The sequence below is a fragment of the Dipodomys ordii genome, unplaced genomic scaffold (assembly GCF_000151885.1).
Source record: "Dipodomys ordii isolate 6190 unplaced genomic scaffold, Dord_2.0 Scaffold11, whole genome shotgun sequence".
Taxonomy (NCBI): domain Eukaryota; kingdom Metazoa; phylum Chordata; class Mammalia; order Rodentia; family Heteromyidae; genus Dipodomys; species Dipodomys ordii.
Genome location: NW_012267227.1, coordinates 6,145,297 through 6,169,609, shown reverse-complemented (window position 1 = coordinate 6,169,609; position 24,313 = coordinate 6,145,297). Strand labels below are relative to the sequence as shown.

General features: G+C 42.0%; 1 protein-coding gene across 1 annotated transcript; it reads right to left on the bottom strand.

Annotated features, from left to right (window-relative positions):
- Positions 1-17,275: 17,275 nt before the first annotated feature.
- Positions 17,276-23,885, bottom strand: LOC105980946 (little elongation complex subunit 2-like). The gene is made up of 3 exons (XM_013009935.1): positions 23,875-23,885; positions 22,846-23,104; positions 17,276-17,859 (listed from the first exon to the last, which is right to left on the bottom strand). Exons 1-3 carry the CDS (start codon positions 23,883-23,885, stop codon positions 17,731-17,733), a joined length of 399 nt encoding a protein of 132 aa, XP_012865389.1. The 3' UTR covers positions 17,276-17,730.
- Positions 23,886-24,313: the final 428 nt, after the last annotated feature.

Sequence of the window (24,313 nt, the reverse complement as noted above, 5' to 3'; positions counted from 1 at the left end):
GCGCCCTGCGCCCCGCACCCTCGTCCCGCCCTGGCGTCGAGCCCCGCCGAGCCGCCCCCGGGGCCTCCCAGCCACAGCTCCCGCTTCTCTTTCCTGTTGGGAGTGCCACGTCGAGTTCTCAGACTCCAGCCGACTTTGGCACGTGTGGCGCCCGGCTGCCTGTAGGCATCCGTGCCATGGTGGAGGGCATGGATCCAAACCTATGTGGAGTCCCTGGAGCTGGGGCCGGGGCATCATCGGCAAACCTACATCACCTCCACCTCCGCTCGCCAGATGGAGGAGCACAAGGGAGGGCAGGGCGACTGGCTCAGCCCTGCCCCAGACACAGGGCACTCAGGGAGGCCCCAACCAGGGTGGGAGGTGAAAGGGGGCGAGACTAGCAGCCAGGATCGCATCCCACTGTCCCACCGCAAAGTCAGCTAGACTTCCCCCTTCTGCCTCTGGGTCCTCAAGACCCAGCATTCTGATGGCAAGGAGTCCCGGGCAGGGCGGGTGCTTCCTTGGCTTACAGCCCAGAGTTGCAACCAAGAAAGACTATTCTCCCTTCCTTCTTTCAGGACTGCTAAAGGTTTTCTTTGCAGCCATGAAGGCAACTCTCTTGCTGGGATTTGTTGGTTCTCTTCTGTTGTTGTTCTTTTTCCCCTAACCTGTTTGTACACAGTCAAATTGTTACCTTGGCCAAATGCATATTAGTTGTGTGACTGCGAATACTGCATTCAAGCCTCAAACTAGCAGAAATGCTTTGCTAAGAATACTAAAGATCTTACCATACATGTTGGAACTCCCTTACTTCATGGGTGATGTTTCTATGTTGCTGTCCCATTTCTTTTCTTTCTTTCTTTTTTTTTTTTTTTGCTTGTAGATGGTTTGAGCTCAGTGCCTCTTACTTACTCTGCCAACTTACTCTACCCCTTGAGCTATGCCTCCAGCTATTTTCTGCTTGTTGTTTTTGGAGCTGGAGTCTCTCAGATGTTTCTGCCCTGGTTGGTTTTGAATTATGTTATCCTTCTGTGTAGCATTTGCTGTGTGTGTGTGTGTGTGTGTGTGTGTGTGTGTGTGTGTGTGTGCGCTGGGGATTGAGATACTGTCCCTTACTTAGGTTTGTCGCTCAAGGCTGGTGTTCTACTACTTGAGCCACAGCTCCACTTCTGGCTCTTTGCTAGTTAATTGGAGATAAGAGTTTCATCAACAAGAAGTGTGACTGTCAGATCTCAGCGCATAAGTAGCTAGCGTCACAGGCATGTGTTACGGGTGTCAGGCTATATCTCATCTATTTTAACATCCATTTTTGCTTCCCACTTGAGGATCATGTCACCCCCAGAAATCAGAGAATGAAAGGCAGGCCGGTAGAGGATCCGGCTATGCTCACAGTGGCATACATTGCCACATGGCTGGGAGCTCACCACCCACTGCAGAAGTTCCCTGTCACTCTGCCTTCCTAGGAATTATACAGAAGCCCTCTGAGAAGGGCAGAAAGAAAAACGAAGTAACATTTGTGGTATAATTTCTGATTTACATGCAAAGCTCTTTAACCCCTGACAGCCTGAAAGACAGAATCCACTTGTATCTTTCTACTCTAAGTGAACATATTGGAATGTAAGAGGAACTTTCAGAGGAAGATAGAGATGCTAGCAAGAGTCAGTCTTCTTTTTCTGCTTCTCAGGACAGGTCCCACAGTCCCCAGCTCTCACTTTCTATAGCAAGTCCTGTCCTTGAGTTTTGAATCCGTCTGTAGAGCGTCTCACATTGAAAACAGGAGACAATTGCCCACCACGGTTTACCACTTATGACTCATAACTGTAACTTAGGCAGAACTCCATGAGGATGCCTTGACCCTACCCCACATGGTGTTGAAGGAGTGACATGTACTTCTGATCATGTGAAATACCTAACAGTTGTCAAATACCCAAAAGAATTTGTTGGCTTATCCATGCTTAGATAGATCTGTGTAATGGCTAGGCTTTGCTTTATGCTTCAGAACTCTGCAGTGAGGTTATAAAAACCAAGAGGTGAAGTCATGGTTTGTTATTTCTGAGGAATGTGAGACCTCTTTTATTAGTTAAAAAAAAAAAGAACTTTGGAATCTTCATCTAAAGAATCTCTTTCCCTGGTGGGAGAAATGATGGCATTATCTCCTGTGTAATCTGTCCTCTGAGTACCTGACTTTAGTTCACATTTTGCTAGACCTCACTGTCTCTAATCATAAACAGGAATAGGTTAGGACTCACAGAATAAAAGAATGTGAGATGCCAGGCACTGGTGGCCCATGCCTGTAATCCTTGCTATTCAGGAGGCTTGAGATCTGAGGATCATGGTTTCAAGCCAACGTGGGTAGGAAAGTCAATGACATTTTTATCTCTAATTAACTAGAAAAAGACTGTAAATGGAGCTATGGCTCAAGTGGTAGAATGGTACCCTTGAGTGACAAAGCTAAGGAATAGTGCCCAGGTCCTGAGTTCAGGCCCTGGTATTGGTCTAAAATAAAATACAAGAGACAATATTCCTTTACAAGGGATCTTTGTGAACAGTCCACCTCTGGTTGTCTGATTTTTTTGTTGTGTGCTGGTATTAGAACTTGAACTCAGAGCTTCAAGCGTCACTTGCTTTTTTTTTTTTTGGCTCTACCACTATAGCCACAGCTCCACTTCCCACTGCTGGAGATAAGAGTATCATGGACATTAATGCCCAGGCTGGCTTCAGACCATAGTCCTCTGATCTCAGCCCCCTGACTAGCTAGGATTACAGGCATGAGCTACCAACACCCAGCTGTGTTGTCTAATTGGGATGTTCACAAACTATAAGCTAGTATTTCTTTGAGTATGTGATCAGTGTATGAAGATATGAGCAAAAGAAGAAAAAGATGAATCTAGGAAATTCAACATACAAAAAACAGGACTTCTAGAAAGAAAAAAAATCCCAGCCACAATGGAGGACAGAATATTAACAAAGAAATAACTGAAGGGAATTTGCTAGAACAGCTGTGGGGTACTAGATTGAAAAGGCCACAGTGAAGGAAAAGCAAACCAACCCAAAGCACACTCTCAGGAAATTTCAGAACACTGCATGAGGATGGAGAGAAATTTCTAAGACTCCAGAGAAATAACGCAGGTCACACATAAAGGCTCAGAAATAAGAAGAGATCTTAGTTTCTAAATAGGATTCCTTGGAGACATATTGGCTTCGAGGATGGCCCAGAGAAAATACAAGGTGAGCTTTGTATGAAACCACACATCAAAAATACACCAGTTTTAAGACTCTTACTAGTAAACAAAAATTGGGGCTAATTTAAGTTTCAAGTTCAGTATTAATAGGAATCAATTATATCCCAGGGAATAAGTTAAAATGGATAATTTTTTAAATCCACAAAAAGTTGAATAAGAAAAGCTCTCATTAATTAATAGATAAATTAAATGACAAAAGTATCTGCAACACTAAATAGCCAGGTGAAACCTTTGGAAACTTTCGTTTTCTCATTTACAAGGCTTACTGTAAACATTAGAAAATCCATAAAGGATGCCTGGTATGTAGCAAGTGCTGAAAATCCTGACTCTTTCTTTTCTTTTTTCCCCCCTCATGTCTTTTCAGCACTCAGCCCTGCTGAACTCAAAAGCCCTCAGTAAATCCTTGTTGAATTCAGTTGTCATAACCCAAGCCTCACAGAGGACTCAATGTGGACAAATCACAATTTCTGCTTTGGTTGGAGATATTTTCAGAGAAATGTTTGTGGTGATGCCAGTGTCTTTCTCAGCGATACTAGATCCTGAGGTCTCCATTCAAAGCGATAATCTTCCTCAGACAAGAGTTCTGACCACATGATCCTTCCCTTGAAACTACCCACTGGGGCCGTGACCTGCCTGGCCAGCCTATTTCCCCACATCTTTTCCCTTTTCACTCTTCTCTGCATTGTGCAGCTGCTCAAATAGGACAGCAATGATACTCTGTCACTCTCTTCTTTGTTTACCTATGGAATTTTTCCTATTGTCCCCAGGTGGTGAGCTTTCCCACGTGGACAAATACTATTATTATTTTTCTGAAGATAAAGCCTTTTCCCAAGCCCTTCAGACAATTTTAGTTTTGGTCATCTACTTCTAGCAATTTTTCTGTATGTCTCCTCTCATAATAGTCACAGCTCCCATTGTCATTCTTGCGGTTTCTGGTCTCTACTGTGAGGCAGCAACTCTTTTTTCTTTTTTTCTGGTTGTGGGACCTGAACTCTGGGCCTGGGTGCTGTCCTTCAGCTCTTCAGCTCAAGGCTAACGCTCTACCATGTGAGCCACAGCTCCACTTGTGGCTTTTTCTGCTTATGTGGTGCTGAGGAATTGAACCCAGGGCTTCATGCATGCAAGGCAAGGCCTTTACCACTGAGCCACCTTCCCAGCCCAGCAACAATTTATAACAGGCATTGGGTTGTTTCCTCTTTGTGCTGACATTGACTTACCTTGTACCCGTTACTACTGCATTTATCTCCCTAGGTCATACTTTAGCTCACCTGGCCAAAATTGGTTGTATCCAATGTAGTGGAAATGGATGGAAAGGCAATTCTCATGTGTTATTGGTGGCAGAGTGATTTGGTAAATATCTCCTAGTCTTGGTCAGTGATGGCATTTCTAGAAAGTTCTAAAGAGAAGTTCAGATGACAATAGGTACATACATGAGGACATCAGTGGTTCAAACCCATCAAGGAGGCTAAATTATCCATGGAGGAACTCTACCTCATGCATGAAGAGCATGAAGTACATCAATATGTTCTGACATAGACCAATTTCAAAAATATAGTATTAGTAATCCTAGCTACTTGGGAGGCAGAGATTGGTAGGATCAAGGTTAGAGACCAGGCAAGGCAAAAAAGTTAGTAAAAGAGCCTATTTCTGCCAACAAACTGGCTGTGATGGTTCATGTATGTAAGAATTCCAGCTATGCAGAAGGCACAAATAGGAGGATCATCATCTAACCCAAAAAAAGACAAAAGATGATATCCAAAAAATAGTTCTCCATGCAGGACCCTGGGACTCAGTACCCTTGCATACTGAATCACGACTATATAGTGATATAAAATAGTTGCTTTAATTCAGACTCATGGATTTCAGAACCAGCATGATTTTAGTCCCTAGGTTATTCAAAGGCATAGCTGTGACTAAGAAATATCAAATATCACTTTTACTGATTGCCAATAGCTCACATCTCGAATCCTAACCTACTTAGGAGGCTGAGATCTGAGGATCACAGTTTGAAGCTAGTCCACGCAGAAAGTCCAAGAGACTCTTGTCTCCAATTAACCAACAAAAAACTGGAAGTGTAAATGTGGCACAAGTAGTAGAGTACTAGCCTTGAGGGAAAAAGCTAAATGGAAGTGCCGAGCCCTAAGTTCAAACTCCAGTACTGGCCAAAGAAAAGTCACTTGCAAGCTGGGTACCGGTGGCTCACCTGTAATCCTACCTACTCAGGAGTCTGAGATATGAGGATCTCAGATCTGAGGATCTACCAGCCAGGGCAGAAAAGTCCATGAGACTCTAATCTCCAATAAACCACTCAGAAAACAGGAAGGGGTGCTGTGGCTCAGGGACAGTGCCCAGGCCCAGAGTTCAAGCCCCACGACTGACAAAAAAAGTCACTTTCATTAAAAATAGAACTTCTTTCTGATCCGTCCATACCAGTTCTGGGTATACACTAAAATAGAATCAGACTCAGATCAGCACAGAGATATAGTTACACTTAAGTTTATCAATAGATCAGATACCGATGGTGTGAACTGTAAACCTGTTATAACATAGGTAGGTAACTAGATATGGTAGACATTTGTGTCTTCTCACGTCTACAAATGTCCTCCCACTCTGTCAGGTCCTGGTGGGAAGAATGGAGCCCACAAGGCCAGAGTTGACGAAGAACACCATGGGAGGCCATGAGAGACCAAAGTAGAGCTACACTAGATACCAAGAGACCATCCAAGGACACGATGATCTGTAAAACAGCTGAAAGACAAGACAGAGTTTAAACAGGAAGGGAAAAAAATCAAGTCACCATGTCAGGAGAAGCAAAGTTATTTTTGCCATTTCTTCAAGCAGTAATACTAAAAGAGGCAAATATGGGGGAGGAAGAAGAGAAGGAGGAGGAGTGGAAGGGTGAGGAGAGAAAAGAGAAGGAAGAGGACCAAGAAGAGGAAAGGAGCAAAAGAAAAGATGGAGGAGGGAAAAAAAGGAGGAGGGAGAGGAGGAGAGCAGAAGGAGGAGCAAGAGGAGCAGGTAGGGGGGAAAAAAGAAGAGGAAGGGGCAGAGGGGAGCAGAGACTGCACAGAAGGAAACAGGTAGGCTGTCCTAGCCCTCTGAGCTTCCCACCTGGGGACAAATGAAATCGCTAATTATCTCACTATTTAGGAACTGCTTAGACACTAGATATTTTGACCCAGATCCCCCTGCAAATTCCTTGCTAGAACTGTGACATCATTCCTTGGGCAGTAGGTTTGGTCTTTAACTCCTCCTCCCTCGGGCGTCCGTTTTTCCCCAAGGCCCTTGGTAAGAATGTTTGATTGCTTTCTAAGATGGATTGTGCTAGAGCCAAAGGCAGCAGACTGGGGGAGCCTTTCTCCTCCTTGGCTCTAGCTGCACTTTTTTGTTTCCTTTCCTCATGTAAAATGAGAGGTTAGTGTTCCCCAAATCCCAGAGCTGCACTCCTTCATTTGGAGATGAACCAGATGACTTCACTGGTCTTTCCTTTCTCTGGTCTCTATGATTCATCCGCTATGGCAACTAGGGTGGGGTAAAAGAAAACAACTCAAATACTCAGGTAACTAACTGCCCAGAAGGAAAGAATCAGGAAAACTGTTAGACTGTAAAGGAATGAGGAAAGAGGCTAGGGTGTAGTTCAGCCATAGAGCCCTTGTCTAGAGTGGAGGAGGCGCTGGGCTCAATTCCTAGCACTGCCAAAGACACAAAGGGAGATGAGAATGAATGAGAAATAGCCAACCCACAGCATTCCTAACTCAGACGTATTTCCTAGACCCATCTAGTATCTAAGTGCCCTTTTCCCCCCTTTTATCAATTACATGAACTTCTCTGTTTCTCTCTTTTTTTGGGGGGTGGGGGAGGAGGTGTATATGTGCCAATCCTGAGACTTGAACTCAGGGCCTGGGTGCTGTCCCTGAGCTTCTTTTGCCTCAAAGATAGAGCACTACCACTTGAGCCACAGCTTTACTTCCAGCTTTATAGTGATTAATTGAAGATGAGAGTTTCAAGGACTTTAATGCTCCATCTGACTTTGAAACTCAGTTCTCAGATCTCAGCCTCCTGAGTAGTTAAATGTTTAACAGATTTTTTTTTTCCATGAAATCTTAGGCCAACTTCAAGCCTCGTTGGTTTTGATCATCTGCATTCCTTGGAAAGCTGCTGGGGCAGCTTGACACTGGTGGTTCTCTCCTGTAATCCTAGCTACTCGGGAGGCTGTGATCCATGGGATCACTATTCAAAGCCAGCTCAGGCAGAGAAGTGTGCAAGATTTCATCTCCAAAATAAACAGCAAAAAGCCAGGCTGGAGTGTGTGGTTCAAGTGGTAGAGAACCCGTAGGAGTGAGCAACCAAGTGAAATCAACTGAGTTCTAACCTTGGGAGGGTAGGGAAGCCTGCCAGGATCTACCTGGCAATACCAGCCCTCAAGACCCATCTGTTCGATTCACTGGGGCAGAGCTGTACAGCAGACGCACACCAGGATAAAATGTGGTACTTTGTCCTTAAGGTCTCCTGGCATTTATGGATTTTAACTTGATAAATGTTATCAGGAGTGAAATCAGAGTGGTAGGAGAGCACAAGCAAGACTAATCTCCAGAGGGCTAGAGGTGTTTGCCATCAGAAAGGAAGTAAACCATTCCTTCCTTCCTACGTGGCGCGCAGGCCTTCAGTTACTCAGCATGTTTGATGTCATTTTGCAACCCTGAAAGAGGAAATTTAACACATACCAACGTGTTCTTTCTTTACTGGCAGGAAGTGGCAATGCAGAGGTGTGACTGTTTATTTTGAAATAAACCATCCAGTGTAAAAACTGGTAAGGAGGATCAGTCCCTAGAGGCAGGATTACCACCACTATTGTGTGACTATCTTTGGGAACTCATCTACTTATTTCTCTCAAAATCAAATACTGCTCATTGAAAGGTGTGTGCATGTGTGTGTGTGCTCTCGCATGTTCTGGTAGTGGGTTTGAATTCAGAGCCTCAAGCTCTCACCTGGCTTCTTCAAGGCTGGCACTCTATCACTTGAGCCACACTTCCACTTCCAGCTTTTTGGTGATTAATTGGAGAGTCTCACAGACTATTTTGCCTGGGCTGGTTTTGAACTTCGATCCTCAATCTCAACCTCCTGAATAGAACTATAGGTGTGAGCTACCAGGTAAAGGTCTTTTTTAGGAGAAGCTAAGGGTCATTCTGAGTCAGAGTGGTGATAGTTAATGGAATCCTGCCCTACTAAGGCTTAAGGTACAAGAAATCATGACCAGACAGATCTTCATTTAATAATATTATTCCATTAAGTCAACAGGATTTGTCTTCTAGTTTGAGGAAATTGGCTCATTTTCGTATGAGGTCAGTAGTAGAAATTGATCCAAAGCAAGGTTCTGTAATCTCTGCAATACTGACTATAATCTTATAACATTATCTAATCAATAATTAATTTGGGAGTAGATAAAATTATTCAAGAGAGTGGATTGAAATGGAATCTTCAGGAATGAATTATCTATGAATAATAAGCATACATTTCAACAAAAGAGTCCCAGGGTTAGAAGCGTGGCTCAGTTGGTAGAATACTAGCCAATAAAGCAAAAGCATTAGGTCCTGAGTTTGAGTCCTGAGGCACCTGAGGAAAAGCTTCTCATGATTGGATTTGACCCTCCAACCTTTCTGGGACAGTGACTGTGGTTTTAGTTTGGGTATCTGGGTTCAGCTGTTCCATTCCATTCCTTTTTCTTTCCTATCTCCAGAGTCTCTGTTTTGAAAGGCTAGGAGAAAAACCAGGTTAAAAAGTAGGTAAAAGTCAAGTGTTATTTTTAGGTGGCTTCAAAATGAGTTATCTCAGCTCATTGAAAACAGCCCTCAGACTTGCCTGTTCTATTGCTCATGGAAATACTGGTTTTTGAGACTCTTTTTTTGAAATGCATGTTTATTACCCATAGTTAATAAATAGTTAATCTTAGGAGGCAACCATTCTTTTTCCAGCTCAGTATATCCACTTCATCATGTAATGAGAATTTAATTTTCCAAAGGGGAAAAAAAATTGAAAGAAAATCCTATCTTGTTTTACTCTGGGGGCTCAAGGAATTTGAGATTCACATGTGTCTGTAGGACCAAGAACTATATTAGTTACTCACCTCTTTCCATTGGATTTACATTTGTGCCTCTTGCCTTTGCTGGCTTCGTTACATTCTCACAGATGTGGTATCTGTTTGGTACCACAGACACAGGGAAGACCAGCTTGCCTGGTGAGACTAATCATTGAACCCTTAGGTTTCAGTTTAAAAAATAGCCTTCCTGACTTGTCTGCCTGCAGGCCTTTAGTTTCCTAGTTTCTTTCCTGCCCCTCTCATCTCTCCTCTTCCAGCCATACTTCCCATTAGAGATGGTTAGCCATAGTGTCCAGCCCCAAGGCCCACGTCCCTAGAAAATACTCCTGATTACTTCCAATGCATGAGAAAGAACACCATCTTTATCAAGACCTCCTTCTTCCAGCCAACTCCTGCTCTGGGCTGTCCACTTCTTAGATTTAACCTCTCACACATCTCTTTCTCTGGGAAGTGACAGCCTTAACATTCTGGGAGTGAATTAGCTGTAACATTTGGGCTCCTGGGAGGCAGAAGGCTTGGCTGACAGCAAACTCAGCACTGCTCTGTATGCAAAATGACATTTTGGGCCTGAGGCACTTACTAAGTTACACAGTCCCTGCTCCTTAAGAGTAAAAGTTTTCCAGCACCAGAGTGCAGCATTAAAAAGAGCCAGCCCGAATTAGGGACTGACCTACCACTTTATTAGTCTTCCACAGACATTCAAACCCCATGCACTGTGATTTCAGTTTTCTTTGTCCCCCATTCTGAACTCAAAAGAGAGAGTCAGTAACCCGTTGTGTAATTCTCTGAAATTCTGCAAAAGGGAGCCTGGACAGAAAGTTCCAGCTGCCCACCAGGTCTCTTGGGAATTATAATTCACATCACTTTTGGTAGGGCAGAGGGCAGGAATTATACTTGCAAAGTGTGTTCAATTATTTATTTTTCCATACTAGTGAAAACGTTGTTTGCATATCGGTGCGACTCAAGACTCACTAGTTAAAAATAAAACACCAACTCCATGGGCTACAAACCAGACATTAAAAAAACATATTCTATTTCCTAGGTGAATAAACTTTCTTATTCGATGAAACAAATAGATCTTAATGATCTGATCATTTATTCTGGATTCATCCAGTTTTCTAGATTCTGTTCTGGGGCTTGAACTCAGGGCCTAGTGCTTGCATCATTTGCTTGGTGCTCTACCACCTGAGCATGTCTCCAGGCTGGCTTTTTGTTAGTTACTTTGGAGATAGTCTCAGGGGCTTTTCTGCTCCAGCTGGCTTTCAAACCTCAGTCCTTCAGTTCTCAGCCTGCTGAGTTGCTAGAATTAGAGGCTTGAGCTATTAGCAGCTAGCTTACAGTTTTTATTACTGCAGATCTTTTCTGATCAGGTATGTAACTTCAGCACTTCCTTAGTCCCAACACTTTTCTCCTTCCCCAACACCACTTATTTTTTAACTCACACATTAAAAATATACATATTTATGGCATGCCATATATTGTCCAAATCAGGGCAAATATATCTTTAAAATTATTTTTTTTATGTGGTATCAAGGAGTCAAATCCAGGGCCTCATGAATGCTAGGCAAGCACTCTACCACTAAGCCACATTCCTAGCCCCATGTATCTGTCTTTTTAAGAATTCATTATTTGTGGTTAAACCGTTCAAAATCCTTTCTTCCAGCTTTTAAAAAATATACAATATATTATATGTAACCCTACATATAATATATGTAGAACCCAGAACTTTCCTCTCCTATCTTACTATATAACCTATTACCTGTTGACCAACAGTTCTCCTTTCTGTTGAACGCTCATGGAACAAATGTAACTAGTCTCATGCAACTCCCCTGGACAGAATTTTCTCTTCACTTATTTAGAGTTCCATCTAACAGGTTAACCCCAGATCCTTATAATTTAGTATTAGCATTTGAAGTTGGATGGATGAATTGCTGACAGGTGAGAACAGCAGTTCTGGAAAGACCAGACAGAAGTGTGACTGGCCTGTGTGTCCTTGGCATTGGAGAACATTCCAGGCAAATGGTGTGGCTTGCAGAGTCAAATAAGGGAGAGGTGTGTTGTTTGCAGCACACCAGCCATTGGATTTTCTTTTTTCTTTTTTTGCTGCTGTTGGTGTTGCCCTAGGAAGAATGTGAGACTACATAGTGGGTCTAGACAAGTTTTCTGGCCAAGAAGAATGTTTTGAGAAAAGGTTTCAAAACATTTAATCTGAATTGCTTTCTGTTAAAAAATTATTACTTTTCGTTAAAACAGTATTGCTATGTAGCCCAGCCTGGCCTCAAACTCATGGACCTCCTGCCTCGGCCTCCCAAATGCTGGGATTATAGGTTCACATGATCATTCCAGGCTTTTTGTTATTCTTAAGTAAGGAGGAGTAACATTGTGTTGGCCATTAGTCTAAAATGGCATCCCAATCATAGAATTGTATTCTTCCTTTGTGATCAGTTGCTCAGTTATCCTTGGGAACAGAGTGATGGTCCAAAGTTGAGATGGAGACAACTTAGCTACATGCTGGTTAACGGGGAGTGCTTAGGTGTCAGCAGAAATTCCTACATGTTGATTGTGTCTAGAGTTGGCTCAGTCTTAGGCTAAGCACACAGTTGTATGGGGACACCATTATAGACTTCGAGCAGCCTTCTTTCTGCTTAGAAACTTATTGCGAACAAAACAGACTTGAAACGTTGGATAGAATCCGTGGTGTTATAGTAAGGGTAGTAGGGATTTGGAGGAGAAAAACTTTGGGGAGCATTCCTTTTAGGGGGAGCTTCTTGCTGTGGACCTGAAGACAGAAATCTGATTTTCCCTCACTACAAGTCAGTTCTTTGGCCTTTTCTATGCCTGTCTGAACAATGTGTTAGGAGATGAATATCCCATCTTGATAGGTCATAAATACATCATAAGGAAATTACATAAATGGTCATAAATGACATCTCTCCCCAGAAGAACCAGCTCTTCCATGCCCTTATCTTGCTGCTACAATGCCTGAGTGCAGTTGGCTCATTCATCCCCAGCTCCAAGGGGGCCTTGATGGGATCCCTCTCCTTTCCTCCTGGGATTTGTATAGAAACCCAGATCTAAGCCAGTAGCTATCTGGCAAACCCCTAGACTTAGTGACACCAAGAGGGAGATGTTTCTGGTCATAAAATAGTTCAAACTGGCAAACAAGCATTGTACTACTAGAGTTACATCCTCAGCCCGTGCGTGCGCGTACCTGTGTACACATGCACATGCACACATGCATTGGTCCTAGGGCTTGAGCTTAGGTTTTGTGTGCTGTCCCTAAGCATTTTTACTCTCACTTGAGCCACAGTTCCACTTCTGGCTTTATGGTGGTTAATGGACTTTACTTCCCTAGCAGGCTTCAAACAGCTTCTTGAGTAGCTGAGATTAAAGGCGCGAGCCACTGGTGCCTTGAAGCCCTAGTTTTTGACAGGGTCTTGTGCTAATTTTGCCTAGGCTGATCTTGCACTCAGATCCTCCTACCTCTCAAGCAGCTGGGAGACGGGTACAGTGTTATCACCATGCCCACACAGAAAACTTTTAATCTGAAGTAATCTTATAAATGTTGAATAGGACATACAGCTCCTATAAAATTTTCATCAAGCCTCCCTAATGATTAAGCATTTCTCTGCCCAAAGCTTCCAACTTGAAAATAAATTGCAGATATAATGTTCCATTACTAATTACTTCTTTGACATTTCCTAAAAATGGGACTACTCTGCTGTAACCATATCAGAATCAGGGACTCAGCATTGCTCTATCACTACTAACGAATCTACAAACTCCATTCAAGCTTTGCCAGTTGTTCCAGTAGTGTCCTTTGTTGAACAAGATACAGACAGGGATCAAGTCATTCAGTCATTTTTCTTTTGTTTTTTGGCCATGGGTCTTGAACTCAGGGCCTAGGTGCCATCCCTGAGTTTTTCTCAAGACTAGTGCGCTACCACTTTGAGCCACAGCGCCACTTCTGGTTTTCTGATGGTTAATTGGAGATTAAGTGTCACGGACTTTCCTGGCTCCTGAGTAACTAAGATTAACAGGTGCAAGCCACCAGCACCCAGCACTCAGTTGGTCTTCTAGAATCAGAAAGTCCCAGTTTCTCTGCCTCTTCCAGGAAAGAGTTGTTGAAGATTCCTGTTTTCTGCCCCGTTGCAGTCTGGGTTTCTCTGGTACATCTGGATTTATTGCCTGGAATATACCAAAGCAGCAGTCCTGCTGTTCTTGGACATGGCAGTAAACACACTGTTGCATTTGTCTCATTATTTATGATAGTAACTTTTATCCTTCGGTTAGGATAGTTTCTGCTAGTTTCCTTAGCCCTCCTTAATAGCTATATTATTATTAAATAATAATTAGTTTGGAAGGAAGATTCTTTAGGGCTAAATGTACATATTCCTATGATCAGTTTTTTTCCTCCCACTAAGTCAGACTCTGCCAATTGCTCAACAATTATTACTCTAATGGCACCATAGGAGTGGTTTTTGCAATTCCATTCCATTTATTGGTTGGCACTGTACTATAGAACAGAATGTTCCCTTCTTTCACATCTATTTATTCGTTTACATCAGTATGGACTCACCATTATTATTTTACTCAAAGGCTATTAGTGTGGTCACTTAATGCTCAGTTTTTCTTAGACTTGTCAGTTCATTTCTGTGCATTCTTCTGATATCCTCATCATTCTTTGTGCACTTTGTGGTACAACATGATGTTCCAAGACCCAGCCTTGAAATCTGTCATTTCTTCAAGGACTCGGATTTGGAAACCAGAATATGGTTACTTTGTGTTCTCATGGCTATGGGAGTGTCACTGCTTCTGGATCCTCTCAGCATGTGTGTTTTATACACAGCCAGAACTGTGGTGCAGTCACCGTTCCTATCCTATGTAGCCACCAAGGATCATGAGTTTAATCTGGCACTTCTAATTCCAACCCCACACCACAGGGTTTATTCTTGCTTTTCCCTTTTCCATTATTCTCAATGCATTTATATACCTATTCCTCCCACTAGACAATCCTGAGGTCATAGGCCCCAAGGAAGGTAGAAGGAAGATCTCACACGATCCTGTATATCATCATATTACTATAGCCTGGGCTACTAATTAAAAAAAAATCTAGAAAGTTATCTTGGTTCTGAAGCTAACAAGTCTAAGATCAAGGTGCTGGCATCTAGTGTGGGCCTTCTTGTTGTGTTCCCAAATGGTGGCAGTTAAATGTGCAAGTGCTGCTCACATCTGTAATATTAGCTATTCAAGAGGCTGAGATCTGAGAATCGTGGTTTAAAGCCAGCCCAGGCAGAAAAGTCCATGAAACTCTTATCTCCAAGTAACTACCAGAAAACCAAAAGTGGCGTTATTGGTTAAAGTAGTAAAGAACTGGTCTTGAGCAAAAAGAGCTCAGGGACAGCATCCAGACCCTGAGTTCAAGGCCCACAACTGACCAATTAAAATAAAAAAGTGCAAGTGCTAAGATCCTATCTCAGCCTGCTGTGTAGCTAGGATTACATGTAGAAGCCACAGGTACCCGGGTAGCCAACCTCCCCCACAGTGCTAGTGCCAGACAGGTGTTTCACCACTGAGTTACATTAAAAAAAAAAAATCTTGCCAATGTCATTTCCTCGCTTATAAATTCTTCATGCTGAAAATCAAGAGCATAAAATGTTACCAAATATGGGTTTACAAAAGGTTTTATTAACACAAATGGAAAACTAAATTATGTATTACTTGGGTTATTCAAATATATGGCTTAATTGAAAGTCAATCATTTGCAAACACATCTTAGTATAAAAAAACGTTAAAAAAAATGAGCCAGTTTAGCAGGCTGAGATTGAGGATTGGGGCTGAAAGCCAGCCTTGTGCACACAAATCCAGGACTCTGTCTCCAATTAAGCAGCACACTCTCAGACAGAAGGCATGGCTCAAGTGGTAGGGAAAGCAAGTCAAGTGTCAGCGAAGACCCTGAGTTCAAAATCCAGCACTCTATAAATAGTAAACACATATGAACCGGGCATAGTGAGACAGGTGGGAGTTGGAGACATGAGGATTTCAAGTTGAAAGTCAACCTAGGCTGTTTCAAAAATGAAAAATTAAAAAAGCAAATTCTTTGTGTTATTTAGATGCCTGAAGTAATCTTTGTCCAGTTTTTTTTTTTTGAGTCAATTCCATGGGAATTCTGGCCACTTCCTGTCTTACTGCCAAAATGACTCACAACTAAAACATTTTTGGGATATGTGGACATGCAACAAAATAATTTAAAAAAGGCCAAGTGTTTCAAAAGGAAAAGCAGAAGAAAAATGAGATGGTAAACTCCACACAAAAAAAATCTGCACTAATAATTGCATACAAAATAACTTAACCAACCAAAAACTCAATTCAAAACACAAAATCTAGCAGTTGAGGGTCCAAATTAACTGTTGATTGAAACATTTAGAAAACTTTTAGGCTACACTTTTTTATTCTTGTTGGTTGTGGGCCTTGAACTCAGGGTCTAGGCACTGTCCCTGAACTTTTTTGCTCAATGATAGTGCTCTACCATTTTGAACTACCACTCCACTTTAGGTTTACTGGTGGCTAACTGGAGATAAAAGTCTCATGGACTGTTGCTGGGAAGGTGGCTCAGTGGTAATGTGCTTACCTGGCATGCATGAGGCCCTGGGATCGATTCCTCAGCAACCACATAAGCAGAGAAAGACGGAAGTGGTGCTATGGCTCAAGTGGTAGCCTTGAGCTGAAGAGCCAAGAGACAGTGCCCAGACCCCCAGAGTTCAAGCCCCACAACTGACAAAAAAAAAAGAAAAAAAAAATCTCATGGACTTTCCTGCTCAGGCTGGTTTCAAACTGTGATCCTCAGATCTCAGCCTCCTGAGTACCTAGGATGACAGGCGTGAGCCACCAGTGCCTGGCCTTAAGCTGAACTTCTATATTAACAAAGGACATATAAAAAAAAGGTTTCCAAAGCAACAAAAATAGTACCTTGGATCACAAAATTTATATTTTACCAATAATATACATATTTCCAACACTTAGAATACATTGAAGAGTAAAATTATATACATTCATGAGCAGTGTTACAAAAATTAGATCTTTCCCTTCTTTTGGGGGGAGGAATGAAGTTTGAACTCAGGGTCTCATGTTTGACAGGTGGGTACTCTACAACTTGAGCCTACCCCAGCTCATGGTCTGTTCCTTCTTAAACCCAAATCAGCTAGAGTATGTGTTATTTTCTGAATATTTAATGAGAATAGAAAGGGAAAACAAAACTCATGCTTTACAGCACATTGACCAAGTCAGCTGCTGTCACTAGTGAATTTCAGCACTCAGCCAGAACTAAGTGCTGAAATCAAAATAGTTGCAGTCTTTGCTAAACCTTACACCACAAAAATGGTTTTTATGTGGTTTTTCAAAAAACAAACTAAAGGGAGTCCATTACTATGTGTTAATTTGTGTGTGTGTGTGTGTGTGTGTGTTTTGCCAGTCCTGGGGCTTGAACTCTGGTCTTGGGCTCTGTCCCTGAGCTCCTTTTTTTTTTTTTTCTCCTCAAGGCTAGTACTGCACTCCTTGACCCACAGCGCCATTTCCAACTTGTTTTGTTATTAATTGGTGATAAGAGTCTCACAGACTTCCCTGCCCCAGTTGACTTTAACTTAAACCTTGATCCTCAGCCTCCTGAGTAGCTAGGATTACAGGTGTGAGCCACTAGGGTCCAGTGGGAGATTTTATTTTTACCTTTGGTTCTGCAATGTAATTTCAATAGGACTTTAAAGATATTACCTGTAATAATGATTATTTTTAAAGTAGTATAAAAACTTGAGCTGTGCAATGGGGACTCACATCTGTAATCCTAGCTACTCAGGAAATCAAGATCTGAGGATCACAGTTCGAAGCCAGCCTGGGCAGGAAAGTCCATGAGACTCATATCTCCAACTAGCCACCGAAAAGCTGGAAGGAGGGCTATGGCTCAAGTGGAAGAGCGCTAGTCTTGAGCACAAAAGCTCAGGCACAGCGCCCAGGCCCTAAACTGAATGTGGATGAGGGTTTATAATCCTCATTATTTCTGACAGTGGCAATAGATTGCAAATAAAACTTAAAAAAAAAAGCCGATACTTTTTCCTATTTCTAATTTTTAGAAAAGATATACTATAAAAATATTTTTTCTTTAGTTCCCAGCCACAATAATATTAACCATATCTAGATTCCACTCCAGTATCAAAAGTGAAGAGCTTAATTCTCCACTTCAGTTGACACAGTCCTTCTAACAGCCAGCAATCCCCAAGGCACTTTCTAAAGATTCTGAGACTATTGGAGGAAGAATGGTCTTCGTGCCTACTGATCTTCTGGGCACACTTCTCAAACTTTTCAAATTAAGACAGCGTTGTAACTGGATTTTCTGAAATTTCGTTTTCCGTGGCACAGCCCTTAGGTTAGTTTTCTTTTATTTTGAGCCACTCCTTCATTTCCAACTTGCTGAGCAGGCAAGCAACTGCTTTTGGTTTCCATAGAAACAGGATTCCTGCGGCTGTGTGCAGGCATTCTTGGTCCGCCAGCCTAGACAAGCAAGCGAAGAGTAGAACAGCTGAAAACACTTACAACATACCTGCACATCAACTCTGTATTAGTGACATATACACCCCTCACCTTGGAAACCATCTTTTGTAAGATTAAAAATCTTCCCTAGTCAGTAGACTGTTTGAAAAGACACAGTTTTAAAATACTAAACTTTCAAACAACAATCAGGGTGAAGAGACAGGGTTTCTGTAATAAATTGGGAATAGGTTGAAATGTTACATTGGAAAATGAAGAGATCATATGCCTTCTGGGGAATGTGTTTTCAGTAATTCTGCTGAAGGACAAGAGGAAGGAGGGATGAGAAACAAGCCAGTCAGAGGTGGGTAAAGAGGGAGAAGAAATTATATGCAGAAGATGAGGGCAGAAAAGAAGGTAAGGAGAGAAAATGGAGATGAAAAGAATAAGAAAAAAGAGCCCGAGAGAAAGAAGGAAAAAGAATATGAAGAAGTGAAAGAGAAACCAGCTTAGGTAGAAAAGTTTGCAAAACTGAAAGAGAAGGGCAAGAAATGTATTTTTTGATACTATACTTTAAAAACCTACATAATAAAATCAACATTTACTTAAGAAGGCCTCCCCGGAGTGTTGGCAATCAACAGTGATGGAGCGAATACCTCTTTCACTGCGGCTCATTGGAGGGCCATCAGAATCTAGTTCTCAAAATCAAACGTGTTCTAAGTCCCTGAATTTTCCGAATTGTACAAACATGCCTTTACCACCCATCCACCAAAATACCGCCCATTTAGATCAGTAACAGTTTTAATTGCTGATTCAACTCTTTCAATTTCTAAAAATTATTCATATGGCTTCATCATCAAGAATTTCAATATCACGCTTTCCAGCTTTTGCCTTAATTTTTGTACTCTTCCTTGGTTTCAAGTTCCCAGTCTTCGTCCACTTCTGCACTACTCATGGCCCTCAGCAGGACGCGTAAGTATCTTGGTTTTTAGTAAAGATCTGACTCTGACTTCCTGGATGTTTCCTGAGGCTCTCCCTTTTGCTGTGATCTTGACACCTCTCTCGCTGGTCTTCTCTAGTGACAAGGGGGTGCTCAGCCCTGCTCAAGCTTCCCGAGCCCCAGCCTTCCCAGAAGCTGTAATGGTGCATGATCTTTGGTTCAGATGTGTCACCTAGGTTAGCAAGGAAGGAGATGAGGGGCCTGTTAGTGGGTCATGGTCCTCCTGTACCAGAGAGGGGAATGACAAATTTGGAAGACTGTGATGGTGGTAGTCCTGAATCTTCACCTGGGAGGATGGGGGACCCTGCACAGCCAGAGCCCAGCTAGCACTCCTCTGCCCCCAACTCTCCCTCTTTAACTCTCACAGTCTAAGGAAGACAGGTCTGCCTATGATTCCCTTGTGAGTCATAGCCCTTCGTAAAGATGAGACCTGTTAATGCTGTCAATTCTCTGGCCACTCAGTGGGTAGTGGAGCAGGCCAGACTTCATAGATAACGACCAAAGCCGTGTGGCCTGAAGCCATTTCCCCAGAACTGGTCCACATCTATCTGGTTCTCTACCCTAGCCACTTGCATTCTTTGTTTCTTCATATCCTGCCTTCGGAGTCCATGTCTGGGGATGATACTGTAACTCCAAGCATATATGTAACTCCAAGCTCATATCCTAGGCCAACAGAAGCTGTACCGGCAATGCTCCAAGGGGCTTATGGCTCTTTAAGAATGCTCAGACTCCAGCATGCACTACAATTTACTAGCTCTTCTAGGGTGATTTGTCTTGCGGGGGGGGGGGGGGGGAGGAGAGGGGGATGGACGGAGGGAGGGGAGAGAGGGGTTAAATTACTAGAAAGGACAGCTTAAGTAGAGATTTCAGTCTGTGAATCTGTCCAAACCTGATAAACATTTCCAACATTCAGATTAGAAGAGTGTTGTGGTTTTGAGATATCTCTTGTCACTCTCCATTCAGCTGGTATTTCTTACAAAAAACATACTGACCTTACTCTAATATAATGTGTGTGTGTGTATGTGTGTGTGTATTAGATACAGTGAGTGTTGGTATTTGTGTGTATATAGGTGCCTGTCCTGGGCTTGAATTCAGGGCTTAGGTGCTGTCCCTGAGAATGTTTTGCTCAACACTGGCACTCTACCACTTGAGCCACAGCTCTGCTTCTGAATTTGGGGTGCTTAATTGGAGATAAGAGTTTCATAGCTGGGTGCCGGTGGCTCACACCTGCAATCCTAGCTACTCAGGAGGCTGAGATCTGAGGATCGTGGTTCAAAGCCAGCCCAGGCAGGAAAGTCCGTGAGACTCTAATCTCCAATAAACCACCAGAAAACTGGAAGTGGTGCTGTAGCTCAAGTGGTAGAGCGCTCGCCTTGAGCTGAAGAGCTGAGGGACAGCGCTCAGGCCTAGAGTTCAAGCCATACAACTGACAAAAAAAAAAAAAGTTACAAAGCAAGAAACATTCAGTATTAGAGTCTAAATCGATAAGGAAAATATGAATTCCTTTTTTAAAAACACCTTGTACAAACAAAATATTCTTCCTTCCAACTAAGAGTTGTTTGGTGCCAAGGTATGAACCCTTCATTTTCACTAAAAAGGAAAAAGCTACCTCCACACAGAATTATATGTTATGCCTACAAAGACTGTAATCAGTGTTTCTAAATTAAAAAACAAACAAACCATTCTCTTGGAATATAGATATGGAAAATGAATCAATTATTTTTGTTACTTAAAACATTCCTTAGAACCAGGCATATGTGGCTCACGCCTGTAATCCTAGCTACTCAGGAGGCTGAGATCTGAGAATTGCAGTTCAAAGCCAGCCTAGGCAGGAATGTCTGTGAGACTCTTATGTCTAATTAACCACCAGAAAACTGGAAGTGGTGCTGTGGCTCAAGTGGTAGAGCTGAGGGCCAGCGCCTAGGCCCAGAGTTCAAGCCCCATGATGGACCCCTCCCCCGCAAAAAAAAAATCCTTAGGTTATAAAAACCATTATTACTCGGCTGGGAAGTTGGCTCAGTGGTAGAGTGCTTGCCCTGCATGCATGAGGCCCTGGGTTCAATTCCTCAGCACCACATAAGTAGAAAAAAGCCAGAAGTGGCGCTGTGGCTCAAGTGGTAGAGCATTAGCCTTGAGCTGAAGAGCTGAGGGACAGTGCCCAGGCCCAGAGTTCAGGCCCCACGACCGACAAAACAAAAAACAAAAAAACTACTACTACTACATGTAAGCTAGACAGGCAACCGACTTTGTATATAAAATAACATAATGCTAATGAATTTTCTCTAGTCTTCTACTCCTCTCAATTATTTAACCACACTTACGACTTTTTGGGCCCACGTTAACTAGGAATGAACAAGGGGCTCAGCAGGAGTGTGGCTGCCTCGCTAGCCTGCAAGGGCCCAAGCTTCAATCCTGATTCACAAGACCTCCCATAAATAAATACGTAGGTACGTAAATGGATCTTCCCAAACACTAACACAGGATAGAGAACTAGAAAATATAACTCTAGTCACTGTCAACTGCAAAAAACAAAACAAAACAAAAATAAAATGATTATTTGCATTTTCAAAGCTATTTATCAAGAAGACTTGAGAAGAGTGTAGCTCAAGCAGTATAATGCCTGCTTGGCACGTAGAAGGCCCTGAGTTCAAACCTCAGCACTGGAAAAGAAAAAAAAAAAAAAGATTTGAGGACATTTATAGACCAGGACATTGGCACCTAGAAAGGGACAAAGTACAGAACATCCAAATGATAGAGCAACAATACTGACTTTGGAACAACCATATAGGCAAGATTATAGAATTTACACAGTCAACTTGACTCAAAAATTTGGTTTGCACAAAAGTAAATACACTGCATTCTTGATTCATTGTTGACCATAAAACTGTTTCCACAACTAAACTCAAATTGGAATTCATTATATGATGTGGAGAATGAGTGGTATGGTAGAGATAAAGAAATGTTATTCAGCTGGTATTTCTGGGAAGGGTTCTAGAAAGAAAATAACATTAACTATATTATTCAGTAAATATTGAATTACTTAACACCAAACACAATCTAGTCCTAATACTTTAACTAATGTTTTGTTTTGTACCAGTAATGGGCTGTCCCTTAGCTTTTTCACTCAAGGTTGATACTTTAAGCCACAGCGCCACTTCTAGCTTTTTGGTGGCTAGTTGAAAAAAAGAGCCACGGACTTACCTGCCTGTCTGGCTTTGAACCATGATCCTCAGATCTCAGCCTCCTGAGTAGCTAGGATTACAGGCATGAGCCACCAGCACCTAGCTCCTGAGGTTTTAATAAGGGATTTCACTCATTAATTACTAATATTTGCTATTTAGCACTTCTATATTGACTAATCAATTTTAAATTATATCATAATTTTATTACACAGTCTGCAAATTGCTTCAAATATTTAATGAAGGAGAATACATAAATAAAAACTACAAACACTTGCTTTAAATAGGAACATAGGAATTTAACTATGTGCATATACTCTGAAGACAAGCTGCTAGAATTTTTTTCTATTTATAAACTTTATAAAAAATAGAAACTTTCACCAGGTGCTGGTGACTCATGCCTATAATTTTAGCTACTCAGGAGTCTGAGATCTGAGGATCTGGGTCAAAGCCAGCTGTGAAACTCATATCTCCAATTAACCACCAAAAAAGCTCTGGCTCAAGCTGCTAAGAGTGTCAACCTTGAGCAAAAAAAAAAAGCTGGGGAACAGCACGCATTTAGTTCAAGCCTCAGGAGGACTGGTGCATGCACACACATGCATGTACATGTGTGTGCACACATGCACACACATACACACACAAACACTGTAAACTTTCACTGACAGAAAGACAGAGCTTTGGTAGAGCATCTGACTTTATCTACCCTTCCTAAGGATACAGATTTTAGGTGGGTGCCATGATTCGTATGGCAAATATAGGCACCTGCTGAACCCAAGAGATAGATCAGTGTTAAACAATCAAAAGACATCTTCATTGAAAATGCAATCTTACCTTCAGCTGTGTTGCAGGACCCTGAGACTTAGGTGGGAATGTACAAGGTATTCGTCCATGGTGGACGTGGTATGGTAACAGGAGACTGGGGTCTAAGGGAATCCAGGGCACGGAGAGACTGGAAGGTATACTAGGAAGGTCACAGTGTGATTTGTGCAAATTATAGGCCGTTCTGCTCAATTTCCCATCCGAGGTCTTGTAGATCAGGAGCGAAGAGTCTTCTGCTGCATGGGACAACAGGTAGCAGCCCTCCTGCAAGCTAAGTTCACACAGTGAATCTCAGTTCACTGGCATACTGTGTCTATTTCAACAGCATTTCCTTAATCATGATCTAGTAATAAAACAAACCAATTACAGGAATTGCGTACCACCTTGGAATATGCTTCTATGATTCATAAAAGTATTTAAGTGAATCAAGTTATTTTTGCATCTAAAAGGCAACTAATTTTTGTTTTCCTCTGTTTGGTTTCTGGCAACAAAGTAAACTTAGTAAGTGCCCCAGGCTAGCCTTGAATTCAATATCCCCTTGCTAGTGCATCTGCAATGCTGGGATTACAGGCATGTGCTACTATGCCCAACTTTTAATTCTTTTTCAAGGCAAGTGCTCTATCACTTGAGCCACAGTGCCACTTCAGTTTTTTGATGGTTTATTGGAGATAAGAGTCCCATGGACTTTCCTTCCCTGGGCTGGCTTTGAACCGCGACCCTCAGATCTCAGCCTCCTGAGTACAACTTTTAATTTTGATTCCAAAGTTCTATCTAGTCCTTTTCTTTTTACTGTGATACCATCTTTTCAATTTTCAATCATTTAATAGGAAAACAAAGGAAATGTGCAGTTCTCTAATTAAATTCAACACTGTTCTTATTTTATATCTAACATTATGCAAGTAGGGATATAAAAGTGAATGTGATGTGTTCTCTCCTTTAAAGTGGTAGCAACAACTAATAGGATAATTACAACAAGGAAGCCAGAACACAGTAACATGGCAGCTAACAAGTAATGATTGTTCCCCTTCTTCCACAGCAAACCTTTGAGGCATAACATCAACTTTGAACTACAAATTGGAGATAAATAACCAAACTAGAAATGTGAAACAACTTGCCCTAAGTTCTAAGTCTAACGAGCCAGGCTGTAGACCGGGCAGTCAAACTCCCCACCACTGTCACAGTAATCGGTTATGTCAACATCCAATCCTCATTTTATTTTCTTTCCTAGTAAGCTTTAAGGGATTCAATGTATCACCATAAAGAGCTAAAGGGATACGATTAATATGTGGCGCTTTCTTGGGATTACTCGCTCCTCTGGATCAAAGGGGCAAAGAGAACAGCTCTTTCCTACATTATTAAAAATAAAGATTAATCGTCCTTTAGCTATACAGATCTCCCAATAAGCCGAAAAAGCTATATTTTCATTAACATTCTAATGCCCAAAGTAATAGGTGTTGATAAAGGATTTCTGGAGAGTTAT

Excerpts from the sequence above, each read along its gene's own strand:
- LOC105980946 (XM_013009935.1), bottom strand. Across the intron at positions 17,860-22,845 it reads GTCCTGCAACACAGCTGAAG|GCTGGCGGACCAAGAATGCC; the intron begins GTAAGATTGCAT and ends TTGCTTGTCTAG.